Source organism: Podarcis erhardii (assembly GCF_964252035.2).
Source record: "Podarcis erhardii genome assembly, chromosome: 7".
NCBI classification, from domain to species: domain Eukaryota; kingdom Metazoa; phylum Chordata; class Lepidosauria; order Squamata; family Lacertidae; genus Podarcis; species Podarcis erhardii.
This window is the reverse complement of record NC_138511.1, coordinates 56,831,749-56,854,574: the sequence shown is the minus strand read 5'-3', so window position 1 is coordinate 56,854,574 and position 22,826 is coordinate 56,831,749. Positions and strand designations below refer to the sequence as shown.

General features: G+C 43.3%; 1 protein-coding gene across 1 annotated transcript; it reads right to left on the bottom strand.

Moving 5' to 3' along the window:
* Positions 1 to 258: 258 nt before the first annotated feature.
* Positions 259 to 7,680, bottom strand: LOC309346611 (uncharacterized protein). Its single transcript, XM_081870491.1, has 4 exons — positions 7,651 to 7,680; positions 4,146 to 4,272; positions 3,078 to 3,295; positions 259 to 718 (listed from the first exon to the last, which is right to left on the bottom strand). Exons 2-4 carry the CDS (start codon positions 4,161 to 4,163, stop codon positions 607 to 609), a joined length of 348 nt encoding a protein of 115 aa, XP_081726617.1. The 5' UTR covers positions 4,164 to 4,272; positions 7,651 to 7,680; the 3' UTR covers positions 259 to 606.
* Between the last annotated feature and the right edge of the window lie 15,146 nt (positions 7,681 to 22,826).

The window sequence follows — 22,826 nt, the reverse complement described above, 5'->3', positions numbered from 1 at the left end:
TTTGCAGTGTCTTAGCTGATCCTGCTATAAGGTATCACACCAATCTGCCTGACTGGGAGGGTCACAGTTTTATGACATTGGGGAAAACATGGTTAGATGTTCATATTTAAGTGGTGAAGAGAAGAGATTGAGGTTAGATGGGCGGGACCCGTCACCCCTTCCCGCCCTCCCAAACATGCATCACCCATCGTGGCTCCTGGCACAGAACAACACATTCACTCAGAGCAGCCGTTAGAGACTCAACCTTTATTTCCTGCATCTGCATGGGTAAATTTATTTACTCCATCTCTTTCATTCTAAATGGGAAATGCTTTGGGGGGGGGGGTTAACCTTCCCTTTCTTGCTGGCTGCAGCAGTAGCTGCACGTTCTTCTTTCCGAACACTACAGCCCTCCTGCCCACACTACAAACAAGGCAGGGTGTGTGGGGTCTGCATTGCAGGGTCACAGCCAGGGTCTTGCAGGTGCCACAGGACTTCCTGTTTGTTTGCTGTCCTGAATGTAACCTCACCAATATTATTGGGGGGGGGGAGTGGAAGGAGGTAACGCAGGCAGAAGGATGTCGAGGTCATTCTCTTGCAGGTCGGCCTCTGGGCTGTCTTGGTTCTTTACCCGACACAAGGTGGACCAGAATTGCGTCTTGAATGGAAGCAGGACAGGCAGTGCTGGTCCGAAGTCTGGGACTGCTGTGATTCCATGGAAGAGCTGCTTGAACGGCTCCTGGAAGGCAAGCAAGGCAGTTGGGTTGGAAGCCTGCAGGCACAGCTGGGCAAACTAGCATAGGATTCCTGGGCATCAAGAGCATTAAGACATTGTCCTTCCCACCAGACGCTTGATGCTATCTTTGGGAAAGGAGCCTTGGGCATGGTGTGTAATGACTCCTACGTGGTGGCCAGGTTTGCCTCTTTTTCTTATGGATGCGCTGAGGAATTTGTAGCCCTGCAGATGCTGCTGAACTCCAACTCCCATCAGCCTGGCCAGCAGTCAGGGATGATGGGAGATGTTGTCCCACAATATCTGGAAGGCCACACGACCTTTGCACCACTATCTTTCCCCAATTTTTCCAAGCTGCTTTGTAAGGAGTTATCTTAAAAGGTGGAGGTATGTATCTCATCCAGACAAGCCATCTAAGGCAGGGGCCATGTTGTGGGACTTCAAATCCCATCAGCTGCAGCCAGTGTGGTCAGGGATAATGGCAGTTGTAGTCCAACAAAAACTTGGAAGGCCGCCAATTCCCCATCTCTAGGCTGAGGCTGCTATTCCTTTACAGCAGCTGCACCATAGGCACAACTCCAGCAATTGCCATATTTCTCATCATCACCACTCCATACTGGAAATCACTTCAAAGAAGCAGGAGAGCTCTGCCATAAGAGACTGGCAGCTTCAGATGTGAGTGGATGCATCTAGTTTAATTTCTTGCAGCCAGTATTACAATTTACTTGAAAAGCAGGGAAAACTGTAGGGTTGGGAGAGCTGTTGTACCCATTGTTTTGTTGTTTAATAAATAAAACAACCGCCTTTTCCCATAAAGGTGAACTCAAAGCAACAAGGACCTGGGAGACCAGGGTTCAAATCCTCGCTTGGTCACGAAGCCCACTGGGTGCCCTTGGGGCAGTCACTGCCTCTCAGCCTAACCTACCTCACAGTTTCTCCCCTATATGGATACTTCAATGTCCCCTATAATGAGCTCCCTGGCTGAACTTAATTCCAAACACCACCTCTTTTTTTGCTGCTTTCTGTCTTCTGTGCTGTGAGATGTCTTCAGTCACTGCTATCAGGCTGGTTTCCTATGAAATGGGAAATGGCTCCATGCTAAGGCTGAAGCCTAGGCCTGCTGCAGATTTTTTCCTGGATCTGGGGGGCAGAGGGCAGGGAGTTTGGGGGCCGGACTAAACTGAATCAGAAAGTGTGCAGTTACAGCAGTCTGTTGGTGCCACCCAGCTCCACTTCCCCATTCAGATTCCAGGCCAAGGGCTGAATGAGGGCCAATAAGCTGAAGGTGTATGTTAACAAGATGGAAAACTGGACCACCCGGTGGTCCCCTCAGACAGAGCAGTGGGTCCCAAAGTGGGTGGTGCTACCCCTTGTGGGGGGTGCTGGGATTACTTAGGAGGACCCTAAGAGGCAGGGGTCTGGTGGAGGTGTACATTGATCATGGCATCAAGTCCATTAGCTTTGTCGACTTAATGAAACTTAAAACAGTTTTAATTTGATTTTGAATATGCAAGTAATTGTAGGTTGTACAAACTGCTATTCTGAACGAGGGTTTTCATAGGGTAAGGTCGGGGCATGGAGGGTGAGTTTATGGAGCCAAGGGGCAGGGCCACCCAAACGTTGTGGGAGTCACTGAGATAGAGGATACCTTCAAACAGGGCTATCATTCGTAAAGTGCAACACACAGCCACCCTAGGAAAAAATGTTTTCTCCCTCTCAGCCCCCTTTCCCAGCTCTAGAGTAGCTGCTTACTCAGGACAGATCTAGAACCAAGATTGAACCTGGGTAGAACCTTTAAACAGCAGACGACTGCCTGGGCTGCTGGAAGGCTGGAAGGCTGCTACCCCCTAGCTACGAATGAATGAATTGGCCTTTTTGAGCTGCTCCCTTGTAAGGAGTGAGGCAGAAAGAGCTTCATTTAGGAAGGCTGAGAGAAAACATGGGACCATAGCTGCTCCAATGCCTGCTGCCTCGAGGGTATGGGGTAGGGCAGTTCCCACCCAAGGGACTTCCCAGTTTCCCTGGAATTATGCCATCTGACTTGGTGGCCTGTTCTCGATGGATTAATCAATTAGATTTATACACCTTTTCCTCCTAGGAGCTCAAGGGGACATACATGGTTCTCTCCCCATTCAATCCCCCACAACAACCTTGTGAGGTAGGCAAGGCTGAGAGACAGTGACTGACCCCCCAAGGTCACCCAGTGAGCTTCATGACCATGTGGCGATTCAAACCCTGGTCTCCCAGGTCCTCGCCTGACACTCTTAACCATTGGAGAACACTGATATTTCAGCCTAAAGAGATTTCCCCATGCCCCAGCTCCCTAACGGGCTATCTTTGTTTCCCCTTTGCCCCGTTTTCTCACCTCTGTGCTTCAGGCAGTTTGTTCCCCTTGGCGTCCCGGAGGTTCAGCTGCCTTAGGACGCGGATCAGCTTGCTAATCTGCCGTAGAGTCATTTCTGGGGCCTGGCATGCCAGCCGCTGCCGCTGGCTGATCAGGCAAGGCGGGTTGGCAAAGAGGGAGAAGTAGCTGTTTCGGCCCAGGAGCTGCACCGCTTGCTTGTTCCCATAGCAGGAGGCGTACTGAGGGCGCATGGAGGGGAGAAAGGCAAAGCAGGTTAGCGCCAGTCGGGAGGCTGCTCCAGAGCAGGTTCACCAAGTTGTACATTTCATTGTATTAGGTAAGGCTAGCATATTTGGAGGTGGCTCTTTAGTCCGTAAACGTAAGGTGTATATGTTTTAGCCAGAATCTCTTCGCAATCTTCTCTGCCGGCTCCTGTTGGTTACCATCCTTTACTTTCAGTATTGCTGTACCATTTTAAGAACATCTTTAAAACATGCTGGACGAAGCCAATGGCCCCTCTGGTCCAGCATCCTGATCTCACAGCGGCCAACCTGTGGGAAATCTGCAAGAGCACAAGAGCCCTCTCCTCTCCTACATTTCCAGCAACTGGTATTCAGAAGCATTGCTGCCTCCAACCGTGGAGGCAGGGCATGGCTATCACGGCCAGCAGTCAATAGCCTCCTTCTCCATGAATTCATCTAATAATCTTTTAAAGCCATCTAGGCTGGTGGCCATCACTGCCTCCTGGGGGAGTGAGGGCCATAGTTTAGCTATGCACTGCAAAAATCTTAACTCCACCTTGTAAGAGATGTCTTCGCATTGAGACACATTCCCGCGGATGCCCTTCTCTCCTTATATAAAACATGCTGGTGATCAGTTTAGCTGTGATTCTTGTACTGCGGGGGTTTGGACTAGATGAGCCAGCAGTACAATCCTCATGTACTAGCTGAGTTCTTTGATCCTGTTGCACCTTAGCAACATTTTAGATTATAATCGCTAGCAACGCTTGGTGCAGATACCATTCTGGGGAGAAAGGTGGTCCACAAATGGAGTAAGTAAATCAATGGGCACAGCTGGATTGTTTCTTACCGGGACAAAAGTGGCCATATGTCTTCCGAAGCAGGAGAGGTGGTCCCAAGAGGTGTCTGTGAGGTTGATTAGCCGCTCAGCCCTTGAGAGACCCGTCACTCGCCAGCTTTATAGGGATGCACCAGTGCTGTGCCGGAAACCAAAGGATTCAGGCTGCGCTGTGCCTGCTGCCCACCCCCTTGCCCCGTTCCAGTGACCTCATCCCTGGTCAAGTTTCTCTAAGCAGTGCCTGTGCCTGCTTCTGCTGGCTCATCTTACCCAGAGGGCGGAGGCAACCAAGAAAAGCAATCAATTAATTATTGGCCGCCATTGTGCTCTCACAAAGAGAGAGTTGGGCCTAGGAAGAGCGGCAGCAAGAAAGTAGGGCTTCTGCAAATAAGGGATGTGAGTTGGGCTTACAGCATTTATACTGCTGAGCCAAAATGAAAACCAGACAAAACACTCTGAGGCTCAGAGATCAAACATCGATAGCCACGTTGGTCCATTAGCACAAAGCAACAACAGCAACACAAGGGCACCAGTACTTGTCATTGTTCAGCCATTAGTCCCCCAAAGCAGCTAACAAGATGCAGGAATTAAAAGCCAGCAGAAATGGATAATAAAAGCAGCAATACCATAGGACACCAAATAGTTGCTAAGGATGCTTCTAGATGGGTGCTTAATATGTAAATGGATTATTGGTAACAGACAGACTGTGTTTCATACTCTCCCAAGTGTCCCTATTTTCTGGGCACATTCCCAGATTTACAAAAGCCACCCTGGCTTCTGATTTGACCCCGGATTGTCCCTATTTTCTCCACCAGCGCCACAGTGGCAGCTGTGAAGGGAACATCCTGTTGCCTCTCCTTGGCCTCTCCTCCCTTTGGGCAGCTTGTAGCTGCTGCTGGAGAGCGGATGAGGAGGAGGAGAGGCTTCCGCTGCCAAGACCCAGCCTCGCATGATGCGCTAGCTCTGAGGGGCAGGCAGAAGGCAGGGCCGCCCTGGACGGGAAGCGGAGCAGAGTTCAAGGAGTCTTGGTTTAAAAGAGACACAAAACCTTTGTGTGTGTGCATCTAATCTTGCCCCTTTCCGAAATTTGTTTATTGGTGTTTGATTTTTTTTTTGTAAATCAACCAAAGAATAAAATAAAATCAGAATTAAGAGGCTATTTCAGGACAATGGAGGGCAGGTGTGCTGTGTCCCATTGGTGAAGTGGTGGTGGCATTCATCCTTCCTCGCTGGGTGTGGTTTGACAAAAGAGGGGGGGGGCTTGAGGAGGGTCAGTTGGGGGCGGGGAGTGAGAAATGTCCCTGTTTTCATCTGAGGAATGTTGGAGGGTGTGGGACTTCCCCCAGAAAGGGATAAATCTGGATAAAATTAGTATGTATGTGTGTGGTGGGGGGGGGGAATATAGAGGCAGGTGTTTTGATGCCTCTGACATTGTGTGAATGCAGCTTTTTTTGTTAATAAAAAAAGACTTGCATGCATGAGTAGCTCCCATTCCACCATAACTACCCATCTGGAAGCAACCTAAATAAGAATAACCCATGGCACCTTCACAAAAGCACCAAGCAAGATGGCTTACAGTTGCCTTAAGTGATGGCCACCACCTCGGATGCCTTTAAAATAGGGTTAGACAAATTCATGGAGGAGAAGGCTATTGAGGGCCATGCTCTGCTTCCACAGTTGAGGGCAATAATGCTTCCAAATACCAGTTTGCTAGAAACCAGAGGAGGCGAGAGTGCTTTTGTGCTCATGGAGTTGCTGGGAGATTGCAGTCCAAAACTTCTGGAGGACACCGTGTTGCGGAAAGCTGCTTCAGATAATCTGTTGGACATTTCTAAGCACCGTAGAGTTCCTAACGTGCTCTTGAGAGAGCATCAGTATTTAAGAATAATGATAAATATGCTTCTCAGGGAAACCTTGCAGGTATTTTATATTATGTGGCAATACAAAGCCAGGTGTGCCCACCAGCAGCTGCCAACATCATCCATAGCGTGTCCCACCTCACACTGCAACTTGGGTGAAAAGGGCCTTGTCTTTGGCAATCGACTGGATGCAGAAAGAGCTACCTTGCAAAGCGTCCTTCTGTCTTGTTGTGCACTCAGGGTGGGGGCAGTATTTATTTATTTTTCAGAGGGACTGGCAACAGATACAGCTGAGGACAGAAAGTGTCAGTGGAGGGGCTTGTGACCGAGGAAGAAGAGCCCCAGGAAGGGACCTATGCCATTGTGTAGTTAATTGTGATACACATTCACTGTGCCAACAAATGCTATGGTGGCAGATTTCCTCCATCATCGGGATGTCAGGCAGAGTGGTGTGTCTGAAGGTGGAGCATCAGGTTATCGGTATCCAGGAAAAGAAATGCATGACCACAAAGAGAAGAGAGATTTATGTGCATACATGCAGATGCACACACAGAGATAGGTATATTTGAACGACATATGGCAAAACCTCAAGAGAAACAGAAATTCTGCCCCCCCAACCCCCCCCCACACATCAACTTCAGAATGAAAACAATATCAACAGACAAAAAGATGAAATCAAATAGAGAAATTTCTTCTGTCATTTTAAAGCCCATTTCACAAGAACTTTACAAGACAGGTGAGATGATAATTTGTAAAGGAGGCGCATGACTTTTTATGGGAAATTTTATGGTGCCTTGAAGACTAGCAGGTTTTTCACCACAAACCTATACAGTGGTACCTCAGGTTACAGATGATTCAGGTTACAGACGCTTCAGGTTACAGACTCTGCTAACCCAGAAATATTACCTCAGGTTAAAAACTTTGCTTCAGGATGAGAACAGAAATCGCATGACAGTGGTGCAGCGGCAGCGGGAGGCCCCATTAGCTAAAGTGGTGCTTCAGGTTAAGAACAGTTTCAGATTAAGAACGGACCTCCAGAACAAATTAAGTTCTTAACCCAAGGTACCACTGTACCTGTTTCTGTTTTCTGTAAATCCTCTTGAATGCAATGGGGTATATTCTCAGGTAAGTGGGTGTTAGGAGTGCAGCCTTATTGTGTAACATCTTCTACTGACTACAGTCCACTTGACTGGATGCATGGAGAGTGATCCTCCATTGGGAGGGGAGGCTCCTCACGAATGGAAGGAAAGCCCCCTTTTTTTTTTTTTTAGTTTAATGCAAGACTACCGGATCCACTCTTCTCATGCCAACACATGAACTGAAACACAGCTGTGCTTCAAAATTCACAGCTCTCCAAATTTTGTGGTGCAGTTTGACCAGAGAAATGCATACATTGGTGAAAAAGAAATGTGAGAGCTTAAAACTGACTGATTCATTTATCCCTCAAGTCCAAACAAACATAAATAGGTACAGGAAAAAAGGGGGTCAAATGTTAGCTGCCTAATTGATGAGACCATGTTATTCATATCCTTTGATTTCAGTGGCTTTGAGTATGACAGACATTGGGTGCAACCCTATATTTCCCTACACCAAGAAAACTAGCATGCCATGTGGGCAGCTAGATTCGAACCCCTCTCTGATTTCCCCTGTTCTTTTACCTGGTCCAGACAGAAGTGAAGCAGGCGCAGATGGCAACATTTCTGATGTGGCCTCAGATGATGGTGTTGCGCTGACAAAGCAGACACAAATTCTACCAGGCAGTTCTGCTTTCCCCTTCTGATCACCTACAGGATTTTGATGTCAACCTTTAAATTGCATAATGTTTTTGGGAAAGTCTACTGCATTACAGTAAATAATCACTCCAGGGTGTATTGTTCAAGTTCTCATTTAAAGGTGTTTTCTTTGGCTATTACTCATGGCTGAGTAAGATTGTCTTCCATGACCATGGTCTTAACAGTGAGTCCGTAAGTGACTGTGGAGGCCAATTCTGGATCCACACGTCCTTCCACAGTGGGAACATAGGTTACCAGGCAGGAGTTGATCACAGTGAGGGTTTGTCAAACTTGTCTTTCTCTTAGCTCATTTCTCCTTGTCACCCTAAGTTGGTGCTTCTTCAAAGTCCATGACACCTTTGGTAAAGGCTGTTCTCCAGTAGGAGCACTCACAGGCCAGTGTTTCCCAGTTGTCAATGTTTATACTACTTTTTTTTTTTTTTAGATTTGCCTTGAGAGAGTCTTTAAACCTCTTTTGTTGTCCACTGTTTTTGTTGTCTTAAATTGGAAATAGTTGCTTTGGAAGAGGATAATCAGACATCCGCACAACATGACCAGTCCAACAAAGTTGATGTTGAAGAATCCTTGCTTCAACACTGGTGATGAATTTACAAGATATGATGTTTGCCATGCTTGATGATGCTGATTTGCCCATGTCTTATTGGGGGGAGAGCATGCTCACCGCGTGTTATCTCCAAAATAGGCTCTTTCATCAAACAATAGGTACAACCCCGTACTTTAAATTGTTTCAGAAAACCCCCAAAATTGACCATTTGCATGTGTTTGGATCAAAAGCCTGGGTACTAATTCCAAAACAAATGAGAAAGAAGGGAGATCCTAAGACCAAACAGTTAGTGTTTGTGGGTTACCAGGAGCTGGGAAAAGGTTTCCGCTTTGCTGAAGGGACAAATGGCATTGTGATCTCCAGGAATGCCAGTTTTTGTGAACATAGTGGCTGGGAGAGACTACATGCCAATACTGAGGTTTGGTTTGAACCTTCCCAGGAGCTTCATGACTCTGAAGGTAAACATAGAGAATCAGAGTCTGAGGGGGAGGAAAGTTCAGATAAGAGCTCTCAAGAAAGTGGAATTAGCCAGAGACCAGTTGCTACGCAACAAAAGAGAGGTCGTAGTTCTGAGGAGGAAAGTGGGTCAGAAGAAAAATTTTCTCCCAGAAGATCTAAAAGACAAAACAAAGGAGTGCCTCCGGTGCGTTTTTCTCCAGATACTGCAAACGTGTTTAGTGTAATTGCAGAGCCCAAGAGTTTTCAGGAGGTGTTAAAGTTACCAAAAGAGGAGGCAGAGCTCTGGAAACAGGCAATGGAAGAAGAGATGTCCTCTCTGAATGAGCACAAGGTCTTTACACCAGTAGCAGCGCCTGAGGGGGCAAAGATTGTAGGCTGCAGGTGGGTGTACAAACTTAAACCTCCGGTGACAGGAGAGTACAAATACAAAGCTCGTTTAGTGGCTCAAGGATACTCTCAGAGGCCTGGAAAAGATTATGACGAGACTTTTTCCCCTACTGCTAAGGGGGACAGTGTAAGGTTGATTCTAACGCTTTGAGCAAAGAGAAAACTCCTGTTAAACCATTTTGATATCCAGACTGCATATTTACATGCATCAATATCAGAAGACCTGTATCTAGCCGAACCGCCTGGTTATGAGACAGGTTCCAATAGAGTGTTGAAATTAAACAAAGCTTTATATGGTCTCAAACAGGCGGCAAGATCTTGGAACAAATGTTTCCATGAGGCCTTAGTGTCATTTGGTTTCAAGCAGAGTACAGCTGACAATTGCGTTTATGTACGTGGTACAGGCAGTGATCAAGAGTTTTGTCTGATTTATGTAGATGATGTATTGTATGCTTGCAAAACAGATAAACAAACTAAAAGGTTTGCCAAGCAATTGTCCAGCAAGTTCAAAATGAAGGACTTAGGCCCGGTTAGGACATATCTAGGGTTGGAAGTGTGCTGGGCCCAAGATGGCAGCTGCCTAATTAGTCAGCAGAACAAAGTTAAACAACTACTGACTACATACAGGATGCAGGATTGCAAAGGGGCAGTGGTGCCTATGGATCCAGGTTTCATAAAAACACTTCATACAGATGAGAGTCCTGAATTTGAACATCCTGATATATATCATTCTGCAATTGGAAGTTTATTGTATCTAGCACAGTGGTCCAGACCTGATATTAGCTATGCAGTAGGCATATTGAGTAGATTGGTCTCAAAACCCACACTAAATGCCTGGAAAGGGGTAAAACAAGTTCTGAGATACCTCAAACAGACAATTGGCTATATGTTACAATTAAATTCTTCAGAGGATGAAATGTTGAGTTGCTTCTGTGATAGTGACTGGGGAAATTTGCCAGATAGAAAATGTGTCACAGGACTAGTCATAATGGTCGGTGGAGCTTTAATCAGCTGGCGGTCACGCAAGCAAGACGTTGTAAGTGTGTCATCAACAGAATCTGAGTACGCCGCATTGAGTGAATTGTGCAACGAGGTGATTTATTTCAAGCATTTGTTAGCAGATTTAAATGTAAATTGTGGAGAACCAGTACGAGTTTACATTGATAATCAGGCTTGTATAACCTTAAGTAAAACAGAGGGTTTCAAATCACGTTCCAAACATATCTCTGTAAAATACCAAAATGTACGTTGCTGTGTACAAGACCATATAATCACATGTACTTATGTACCAAGTGAAGAAAATGTAGCAGATGTATTAACTAAACCATATGTGGTGGGAGTGTGGAAGGGTGAAACAGTTCTGGGAGAAAATATATATTGAATTAAAGAAGATCTTAAAATATACGTTCAGAAAGAAATCAGAAATTTTCCTGTTAGGGATATTAGGGCAAGAGATAAAAAAGGAAGATCGTAGAATAGTATATTATGCAGTAACAGCAGCAAGGGTAGTATTAGCCCAAAAATGGAAACAGCAGGAAATACCAACGGTGGAGGAGTGGAGATCTAAGTTGTTGGACTACGCAGAGCTGGACAAATTAACAGGAAAAATTAGGTATATAAGAGACCAAGTGTTCATCAAGGATTGGGGAAAGTATGTAGATTATCTGGAATGTATTAGTGAGGGACAAACAATGCTAAAGGGATTCAGAGACGCACTGTGAAAGACTATGAGTTATTGTGCAAAGCAAATAGGAGACAGGGATAGGTACAATGACAATACAAGCAGAGAAACGCGTGATCTTAATTATCGCTTCGAATGATTTATGGACAAGCTGAAGGAAGTCTCGAAAGGGATGGCTATGTAACAATATTGATGGGAAAATTATAAGTTTATGTATCTCTTATTTTTCTTTTTTTTTGTATTTCTTCTCTTTTTACTTTTTATATTCTGACTTTTTTGTATGTGTGTTAGTTTTTATTTTTCTTTATGGAATTAATCAATAAAAAGAATGATGAAAAAAAAAAGATTTACGATGGAAATTTAGAGCTGATTCTTTCACGTCCTTTATTATTTATGAATTGAACTGAATGACACTAAAAGGACTTGGAATTTAATTTAATTTAATTGGCAGTATAATTGCTCATATATCTTCAGTTGGAAGGGAGGATGAAAGGAGTCTGTGAACTGCCAAGGAACTGATGAGGATATTTATGTTAGAATTCCTGCTCCATAATTGCAGTCATCTGATTTTTTTCTATCACATGACAGTGTATGTTTTGACTCCACAGAGTGGGACGTGACAGAGGCAGGATGTTTGTGTCACTTTGTTCTGTGAAGGTCGGGTCCTATTCGAGTGTAGGATGAGCTCCTGACAATTTATTTATTGAGTTATCGGCAGTTCGACAGACTGCTCTTCTTCCTAGGTTGAGAGGAAAAATGGTGACAACAGGTAATATTTATTGGGACAGAGTGACTTTTGCAGCTGTTGTTAAAGTTAAAAAACCATGAAGGATGGGACAGAGCAATGGAGAAATTTCTCGAACAACAACGGGCTATCAGCTCTGCCCAAGGCATGACGGATAACTGTAACAACCAAGGAAAAGAAAGACATAACATTTTACAAGGACAGGAAGAAACACCATGGACAGAATAACTGCCATACAGAGTAAGAACAAGGAGATAGTTTGAGTTCCTCACTTGTAGTTTTATAAATCATTTAATGTATCAACATGAATAGAAGTTATTATGATTGGAATGTAATTGAAATTAATAAGATTTTGGAACACAGATACAAAGAAAACCATCAAACCATCAAACCTAGCATGTGGGGGGCTACTTTATCGAAGTTATATAATTCAGTATTTGAACAATTTGTATTAATAATTGTATTATAAATTGGTATTGTTATAATGAGGCTATTATTGGACTGTAATTGAAAACTAATAAAGCTATTATTTTAAAAATATTTTAAAAAGGACTTCCTGCTCTCTGTCCTCCAGCTACATATGATATTCATTCCTTAAAATCCAAGCATGCTATCTTCCATAAACCAGTATTTTTGCAGTCTTCAAATCATGATATTACAAATTCATTTTCTCTTTCATAAGAAATTTCCAATCCTTAATGAATGTCAGTAATGATGTTTTTCTAATTAAACATGTTAACTTTGCCCTCTCAGCCAGATCCAATAACTTTATCAGCCATTCTTCTATAGTGGGTAGGGCTTTATCTTTCCATCTCTGTGCATATAGCAATCTCACCACTGTACTGATATATTGTAGTAAAAATAAAAATAAAAATCTTCCAAGGATCTCGAGGTGGTGTACATGGTTCTGCTCCTGCCCATTTCATCTTCACAACAACTTTGTGAGGTAGGCTAGGCTTAAGCAATGGTGACTGGCTGAAGGTCAGTCGGAGTGGGGATTTGAACCCTGGTCTCCCAGGTCATAGTCTAGCACACGCTCCATTACGCCACACTTATCATTGCTCCTCCTTCTCAGGGAGGTGGGAGAGGAGAGGAAGCACCCTTGTAGTAGGGTTGGTTGGAGGAGATGGGAAAGTGTGAACCCAGAGGAGAGGGAAGGGAACTGGAAAGAAGTGGGAAAAGTGAAAGAAAGAAGAGAAAGGGGGGAGTAGGGAGGATGGAGAGGAATAAAAGTGCAGTGAAAAGAGCCAATCATGACCAGGAGAGAAGTACTTGACGCTTAGCTTACCCTGCCCACAATGAAAATCACTGCCACTCTCCAACATTTGGGGTTGGGGAAAGAGGGACTGCCCACTTGGAAGTCTACAAACAGCTGCTTCTCCACTTTCAGCTCAAAAGTGGAACCTCAGCAACCCAGAGTTGAATGATGGATCTACAAGGAAAAGACAGTGAAGAAGGGACAACCACAATTTTTAGCACCGGAGGCTGCTACAGAGACTGAGTTACAAATTTCTGTGAGGGAAAAGACACAGAAATTGGGAGGTTCACCAGAAGCAGAGCAGATAAACATACAACAAGTGCTGGCAATAATTCAAGTTATGCCTTCTCAGATCCTGTTGCTCTTTTTTGATAAAGTTACAAGCTTGGTGGATCAGGGAAATGCGCTTAATCACTGGATCAATAGTGTAAGTCCACACTTGACCTTTGAAGGTACATCTAGTCCACATCATTTACTTTTTCTTGATGTAGAATTTTTTGTGGATGAGTCCAGAATTAAAGTGCATCCTTATAAGAAAAGCACAGATAGAAATTCCTTGTTCCATTATAGATCTAATCATCCCAAACATCTCCGTGATAACCTTCCTTTAGGTCAGTTTCTAAGATCAAAACGCAATTCATCTGACCCACAAGACTTTAAAGCACATTCAAATCTGCTTTCTGCATCCTTATTACAACGAGGTTATCCAAACTGTGTAATAACAACTGCCATTCAAAACACACAATTAAGAGAGAGGTCGACCCTTCTGACATCTGGTTCTCATGTTAACACTAGATCTTCATGTATTTACACTTCCCTAGAATATAACCATATGACTTTTGAAATTGAGAAAATTATCAGACGTCATTGGCATATTCTTAAGGACATCCCTGGGTGTGATAATACCCCCCCCCCTTTGCCAAACGACACACCAAGTCACTAAAAGATATATTGGTGCATATGGATTTAAAATCAACACCCATATAATGTACCTACGCTGTCTGGTCCTCCACACGATTTATTTAAATGTGGGCATTGTACCTCCTGCAAATATGCTCTGCCGGTAAAAGAGCTTAACAACAAAGAAAGTTTTAAGTTCATTTTACAGGCATGTGCCACATGTGCTACTCCACATGTAATTTACGTGATTAGATGTCCCTGTGGATTGTTGTATGTAGGTCATACTCTCAGACCTATCAAAGTAAGAATATCAGAACACCGATCTAGGATCAGGAACAATGTAATAGATGCTCCTTTAGTACAACATTTTATTGAAGCATCTCATTCCGATGAGGACTTGATTTTTTTTTTTGTAATTTGGACATATTCAGGTCCTGTAGAACGAGCTAAAAAAATCCTTATGCAGAAAGAAACTAGGTTTATTTCCTTATTCAATTCCTTACATCCCTCAGGTCTGAATACTGAAATTGATTATAGTTGTTTTTTGTGAATTTGTACTAATGTTTACATGTAGAACACCTGAGCATGGACTAAGGTTTTTTTTTTAATGATATTTATTAAAAGTTTAAAGATTACAGAAAGAAGAAGAAAGAAAAAAATTTAAACAAAATTAAACAAAACAAATCAATACATTACAATACACAAAAACAAAAAAATACATCCAAAACAAAAATAAAAGCAAAAACAGTTGAAAACACATCCAATTTTTCCATTTCTTTGTCTTTCATTTACTTGTTTCATCGACCTCCTCACACCTCCCTTTTTTGTAATCTAGTTATTAATTATTTCAGCAAATCCATTCTTATCTTAATTTATTTTAACCTGATCTTACCATTAATACCATAAAACTTATTTGTACTTAACTCCTTATATCATTTCTACTAAAGCCATGTAATTTCATTCCAACATTTTTCTAACACTCATTAATTTTACAATATTTCTATAAATAACTTTTAAACTTTTTTTCCCAATCTTCTACCACCGTCCCTTCTCCCTGGTCTCGGATTCTGCCAGTCCTTTCTGTCAATTCCATATGGTCCATCAACCTGGTGATCTTCTGTCCGAGGCTCTTAACTCTTTTCCATGTCCCTTCTGCGAATCTTCTTCATATTTATACATACGCTTTACTTTATCTTCTGCTGATCTTGTTCTTAATTTCCTTCCTTTGGCGCTGGGGAGTAGATCTTGGGGAAGCTCCAACCTAACAATGTCTTTATTCCTTCTCGACAGGCCAGCCCATTCTCCGTAGTCAAAATTAAAGTCCAAAATATATTTCAGGACATGTTTCAAAATCCCTCCAAAGCTGGAGGCCCCCACAACTCCGATCTCCTCCTGACCCAAATCCAAATCCCAAAAGCCAGAACATCCCTGTATAAGGGGATCTGTCCATCTTTCCTTCTCCAGTCCAAGCGAGGCTCCGATCCTCAAAATCTGACTTTCTCTAAATTCAGTCATAGAAGGCAACAACTTATATTCATCAAATTGCCTCTGTAAGGCTGGGGCTCACTCCACTTGTATTACTTGAGGTTCAACAACCACTTCCTCCCTCGCCTTCTCCACAACTTGCCATGTCGTAGTTTCTGTATAGAAGTTCACTTTTTGTCCCAAGTCAGTCACATTTTGTCCCAGATTATCAATTTTAATAATCATAACATCTGTCTTCTTATGAAGCTGATCCAATAAAGCACTTATCTTACAAAATGCAGTCACTAAGGCTTCTTCTGTCGACATTCTTACCCGTTCAAGGTCAATCCCTGATTCTCACGGTCTTTTATCTCTGCCGCTGGGAAATTCCCTAGATCCACTCCTGTAACAGTTTCAAAGACTCCCTCTAGGGGAAACAATTTCTATTTGTATCAATCCTTTTAAACGCAGATCCAGCAACAAAATTAGTTTCAATTTTCAGTTACTTTTGCTCTTTTTTGAGCGCAGAAGGAAACAATGGAGACAATATATTTCTCTTGTTTAGCTATCTGTCCACATAGGTTTTATTCACAGTCAATGAACTTTCCCAAAACGTCACTTTTATTGGCAGCCCATTTCCAGGTTCAAAACGGTGATAATTTATCTTTCTTCGCTCTCTCTCCTGCAGGCTTAGACGATCTAAAATTTCCCCCCTCTTCTCCTGCTTCCAAGGGGGGGTTTAAATTTCCGATGGAAATTTTTTACAAAAGACTTTCCAAGACTTTAGCTTGCAACCTCTTTGCTTTAGTCTATTTACAAAAAGGGGAGGCGGACTTCCTGTTTAAAACCTCCCCCGTTCGATGCCAAATTAAGACGTTTAAAAATCCAATTTTCTGTTCTACTCACAGGTAGTTGTTTCAAGATCAAATTGTCCACAGGAAAAAGTCAGCGCTCTCCGGCAACAGCAATGCGGCTTCACTCCATGAAAAAAGCAGTCGATTCAAAGCACTGCGCCACTCACCCCACGTTGCTCCGGATCCCCGAAACCAGGTTTCCCTGTGAGTAGGGGAGGCGCAAAAGGTGCCAGCCGAATCCCACGTCCACAGGCTTCTGCCGCCTGTGGTTTTTAGTGGGTCTCCGCCTTCGCCGTGGCGGCCAGACCCTAAACTCCACGGAGCAAGTTCCTCCCGATCAGAGGAATTCAGCCATTGCTGAAGGCGCTAACCCGGAAGTCCCCAGCATGGACTAAGTTTGTTTCACCTCTGTGGGCCAAGTGGATTATTTTGAGTACTTAATTGTGCATCTGTGGATTGCTATTACAGAGGTACCTCGGGTTAAGTACTTAATTCATTCCGGAGGTCTGTACTTAACCTGAAACTGTTCTTAACTTGAAGCACCACTTTAGCTAATGGGGCCTCCCGCTGCCGCTGCACTGCCGTCATGCGATTTCTGTTCTGATCCTGAAGCAAAGTTCTTAACCTGAAGCACTATTTCTGGGTTAGCAGTGGCTGTAACCTGAAGCGTATGTAACCTGAAGCGTATGTAACCCAAGGTACCACTGTACTTCAGATCCAAAAAGTGTTTACATTAATGCATGAGTTTGTATTAATGTGTTCATGTATATTATCTGAACATGGATTAAGTTTGTTTTATTTATTTTTGCTGTGCCATATGGGTCACTTTAAGAAAGATATTCTGTATCTGTGGACTGCCAACACCTGTATCCCAATCAATATTGTGCTTGTCCATATAGCCCTACTTTGTAACAGTTGCTGCTTACCACAGCTACTACTATGCCATAAGATCTACTGTCTTGTAATATCACATATGGTATGTACAGTTATTTATTGTTTGATATTATTTTTGCTGTAAAATGTGTGAGATCATGATATTGTATTATTTGCATTTGTTGTTGTTTAGTCGTTTAGTCGTGTCTGACTCTTCGTGACCCCATGGACCAGAGCACGCCAGGCACTCCTGTCTTCCACTGCCTCCCGCAGTTTGGTCAGACTCATGTTTGTAGCTTCGAGAACACTGCCTAACCATCTTGTCCTCTGTCATCCCCTCTGTCATCTTCCCCAACATCAGGGTCTTTTCCAGGGAGGCTTCTCTTCTCATGAGGTGGCCAAAGTATTGGAGCCTCAGCTTCACGATCTGTCCTTCCAGTGAGCACTCAGGGCTGATTTCCTTAAGAATGGATACGTTTGATCTTCTTGCAGTCCATGGGACTCTCAAGAGTCTCCTCCAGCACCATAATTCAAAAGCATCAATTTTTTTGGCGATCAGCCTTCTTTATGGTCCAGCTCTCACTTCCATACATCACTACTGGGAAAACCATGGCTTTAACTATACGGACCTTTGTTGGCAAGGTGATGTCTCTGCTTTTTTAAGATGCTGTCTAGATTATTTGCATTACTTAGTGCTTTAACTACTGATGAAGCCCAGGACGGCAAAACAAGGCCAATATTCTGGAAATCCTTGTCTAGACTTTGTGAAAGGATTTTGTGGAACTGTAACAATCTTTCATGTGGATTGTTTGGACTTTATGAACAGACAGGTGGAATAAACACCATTACACGGATGGACCTTATGCATGAACTGACTAGAGAATGATCTGATCCACTGGATCTTCTGCTTTGTTCGTTTGTTGAACTTTATGAGTTACTTCTGTTGAAATTTACAATTTGATGCAATGAATAGTATACCTTATTTATCTAAGAACAGAGCCGGTTACATCTCGTGTGTTTATTGAGGATGCTTTACGTGACCATAGGTTCTACACTTATGCAGGAAGAACCAGCTGCACAAATATAAGATGGGAACACGTGGCTTGCCAGTAGTACATGTGAAAAGGATCAAGAGGTCTTAGTAGACCACAAGATTAACATGATGCAGCAGTAGGAAAAAGGCTATTGCTATTGCGTGCTGCTTCAGCATCCTGTAGTCTACAATTAAGGTCAATGATTGACAGGGATTGCAATATAAAATTGATTTGCAACGCTGCATAGCTGTGGCTTTAAAATATCTAGCAATAATGGTGGCAGGGAGGTGCTAATTTTTATCAGGGGAGCATCATGAACCTTTCTTACGGATGAGCTGTACCTTCAGGACAATGCATATTCATAGACTCTCTCAGCACATGGGCAGTTCACTGCAAAAGGGGAAAGGAATAAAAGCTTTCCAGAATATGGGAAATGTGTGGGTTGGGCTCTGAGCAATGGCTATAGCAGGCTCTTATTGTAGAGGCAGCTGGTGGGGGAGTGGCTCCATTTATGGGGCTTCAGCCTGAGAACCACAGATAAATGAAGGTGAGGAACGCCATTGCTCAATCCACCACCACACCACTGTTGGGTCAGACCAAAGGCCCTGCCACCTTCTCCCTCTCTAGTCCACAGGGAACAAGTATTCAGAGATGTGATGCCTCTGAGAGTGGAGGTAATACAGCCATTGGTGGTCTTGTCCATATAAGGCCTTCAACCTTTGCAGAACCGTCTGTCTCCAGGAACTACATTCCAAGGAAACCAGAACCTGAATATGCATTGCACTACTGGGTTTCTCACTGCTTGGAGGAGCGTGCAGAACAACGCAGCACGTTTTAATGGCATGTTTTGAGGCTGTCTGATACATTCCATGCACAATCGTGGTGCTAATCCTTACAGCAGCTGGCAGAGTCTGAGATGGCTTGCTTCCTGTAAGCTGCCTAGTGATCTCAGAACTGAGGCGAAGGCTTAAGCCTAGGACTTCCTAGTTCCCCCATTTAGCCGCAGTGTCCCACCAGCAGTCTTTAAGGGAGGAGTCTGACCAAGGGGTAGTCAAGGAGTTGTGGACTGTGGGGTGGTGGGCAGCCAATGGTCTTTCAGGCAAGGTTCCTCAGGAAGTTGTCAGACTTGATTAGTCCTGCATTTCCTTGACCATCATTCTCCAATTAATGAGTGGACAATGCATTCAGAAATTATCAAAAGGGAGAGAAAATTCTAGAGAAATTCTCATAGGTGGCATGAGTGCAGGCAGGGATGTCAACCTGTTCCAACATTCCTTTGAACTTTGAACTTTGACCCAGTATTTTTCATTCTGCTGCATTGGATTTATTTTGCACTAGTCTTCCTTCAATTTCGCCAAGGAGCTATATATGTTTTTCGAGGTACAGCATATCGCAGTGTACAATATGCCTGCAGATCTCAGCCATCAACAGACACTTACAAATCAGTTACCTGCCTGCGTGTTCCCTTTCAAAGCTAATGGACTTCCAGAGGGGTAGCCCAATTAGTCTTTTGCAGCAAAATCAACAAAAAAACCTTGTGCTATAGCTAATGAAGGAGCTAATGGTCCCTCATAAAGCCATCTATGTAGCCTTGCTATCTTGACTTTACCATTGGTATAAACTTATCCTTCTCAGACATCAAAGAAAAGACAGTTTGATACCCTGTTGATAGATCATTCGGTTGGGACACTAAGAACAAACTCCAACATGCCCACAGGTATTCATTAAAACATTTCTCATTTGTCCACTCTCCTATCATGTACATGCATCATTTTTGTATTACAACACTTCATTTCATAAGTGTGTTTCATACAGAAAATGGACATGTGGGTGCATCAACAGAAACGTAACATGGAAGCTTTTATCTGCAGAACTGGTCCTGTTACAGGTGCCAAATAACACCTGCTCCTCTTCTGTAATAAATCAATCTTTTAGTGTGCCAGCACTCACACTGGAACTCCTTGCCTCTTGATATCAGGCAGGCACCTTCACTCTACTATTTTCACTCTACTATTTTGCTTAGACAAGCCTACCTGGATATTTAAAACATTGATGCGTGTTTTTATCTGCTTTGTTTATTGCTGATTTTAATATTTTGAATGGTTTAAATTGTTGTTATTCATTGTTTCATTTTTGGGGGGTAAACCTGGACTGGGAAAGGCTTGCGACAGTAGTACATGCATTGCTTACTTCAAGACTAAAATGTGCTCTGTGTGGGGCTTCACTTGCACTTGATCTGGAAGCTGCAGTTAGTGCAGAATGCTGCAGCATGGTTGCTTACAGGAGTGAGGTCTTGTCAGCATAGAACACCTGTGCTCAGAGATCTGCACTGGCTGTCAATCTGATACTGGTCCAGGTTCAAGGTGTTACTATTCGCATGTAAACCCTATCTGTAAGACCTCTTTTAGTGTGACAGTGCCTAGACTTTGGAAATCTCTGCTGATTAAGACCAATCAGGTGCCTTCAGGCGTGCCTTTTTCAGCACCTGCTAAAAACTTGGCACCTACCCAGATGCTTAGAAAGTTGAGGTAATTTTAATCTGCTTTTGTATGTTTTATAGTGTGGTTGTTAATCTTTCTCATTTTTTTTTCCTTTTTGTAAACTGCTTTGAGGTGGTGGTGGTGGTTTTTACAACCCAGCAGTGCATTTATGAAATACCGTAAATGAATAAACTAAGTAAATAAATTGGTGAAGGGAGGAACTGATTGGGCTGCTTAGATGTGGCACAGACCCACCAAGGTGAGATTCTCAAGGAATAAAATGGAGGCAGGAATTAATGGAGGCAGCCCCCACAACAGTAGAAATTGTTGGGGAAGGAAAAACAAGGATGATTGAGGGTAATTATCCTTGCAAATTCCCCCCAGGGATGGGGGGGGGGGGCGAATGGGCTTCACTCACAGTTTGTCTCTGTACCTGGCTCTCACTCTGGCATGGATTGTGAGAGGCAGGGAGGCATTGAGTGCAAAAGCACTTTGCCTGCCAATAACTCTCCTACACCGCCTTTAAGAAGCAGAGATTCTCCTGCTAATTAGTTTAATTTGGACTAATATACAGGATCGTGCTAGAAGAGATGAGATAATAAATTGTGGAACTGAATCAGCTGCAAGGTCATTAAGGCTTGAACTTGAAAGTGCAAAATACAGATAGGGGTTATGGTTTCTTTATTTAAAGTTTTCTTCTCTACATTTATTATTTGGCAACCCTCCTTTGAATCTTAGTTCAAATTATATGATAATAGTTTTTACCGGCAATAAGTTATATGTAATTGAATTAAGGAGTAGATGGGAGGTCAGATCTGTAGTCAAAAGACCTCTTTTTCTTTTTGTTATAATGCTTTGTGTTTGTTGTTGTTTTTTACTTCACTTATTATTATTTCTACTTGTTTTTTCATTTAGTTTTGATGTATGATTTTTCCCATTGTGCATTAATAATAAATAAATAAATAAATAAATAAATAAATAAATAAATTTTAAAAAAAAGAAAAAAAGAAAGAAGACTCCATTCGGTGTAAAAGAAAGTGTTGAGGGAGGGGAGCCTACGGCTTCTTTATATAAAGTTTTCTTCTCTACATTTATGATTCAGCAACTCTCCCTTGAAATGCTAGTTCAAGTTATGTATGTACAGGTTAAGAGAGATGTAACTGGATTGCAGTTATGGAATATAATGTTAAATGGAACTCTGTGTGTGTAAAAAAAAAAAAGGAAAAGGGGAGGGAAGCTCTATTTTGCAAAAGGTTTACAAAGGAAACTTAGAGCTGATTCTTCCCCATCCTCTATTATCTACGGACGGAACTGAATAATGCTGAAAGGACTTGGAATTTAATTTAATTGGAAGTATATTTGCTGATCTTTGGCTGAATGGAGGGATGAAAGGAATCTGCGAGCTTGATTGTGGATGGAGGACTTGACCTGGCATGTGTAACAGAGACTTGGCTGGATGAAGCAGATGGGCCTGTCCTTGCTGCTGCTTGTCCACCAGGTTTCTCTTATGCACAGCAATCCAGGTCATGTGGGTGGGGAGGGAGGGTTGCAGTGATTTTAGGAAGTCACTAGCTTGCATCAGGCGTCCTACTGGGAAGACCCAGTTCTCTGAGTGCATGTTCTGGAAGTTGGGCAATAGGGGCAGTACAGAATTCCTTTTGGTGTACCAACCTCCCCTCTGCACCAAGGATTCCCTGCCTGAGCTGCTTCAGGTCGTGGCAGATGTTCTCCTGGAGACACGTAGTTTGGTTGTCCTAGGGGATTTTAACATCCATGCCAACACGACCTTACAAGGGGCCGCTCGGGACTTCGTGGAAAGCATGGCCTCCATGGGGCTGTCCCTGAATAAGTTTCGTCCAACTCATAGTTACGGACATGCCTTAGACCTGATGCTCACCTCTAGTGACATGAGTGATCTGACACTAAGTAAAAGTGAAACAAAAGAAGTGCCATGGTCAGATCACTTCCTGGTGCAACTGGACTTCTCTGTGACCCTTCCCCTCTGCAGGGAGGCGGGACCAATTCAGATGGTCCGCCCCCACCACTTAATGGATCCAAATGGTTTCCAGAGAGTGGCAGGGGATGCTTTATCCCATGTTGATGGCCTTTCAGCTTATTCCCTGGTGGCCCACTGGAATGCAGAGTTAACCAGGGCTATCAACTGTCTGGCTCCAAAGTGCCCTCTCCGATTGCATGAAGCCCGGACAGTCCTGTGGTTTTCTTTGGAGCTAAGGGCGAGGAAACAATCGCTGAGACAGCTAGAGCGTCAATTGCAGAAAACTCATTCTGAATCTGACCGGGCATGGGTTAGAGCTCAACGTCATTTTTAGACCCGGACAGTATGGCCAGCTATCGCCCAGTC

Bases quoted from the DNA above. Each gene is read 5' to 3' on its own strand.
- LOC309346611 (XM_081870491.1), bottom strand. The intron at 719-3,077 runs GTGAGAAAACGG...CTTGCCTTCCAG, and splicing joins AAACTGCCTGAAGCACAGAG to GAGCCGTTCAAGCAGCTCTT.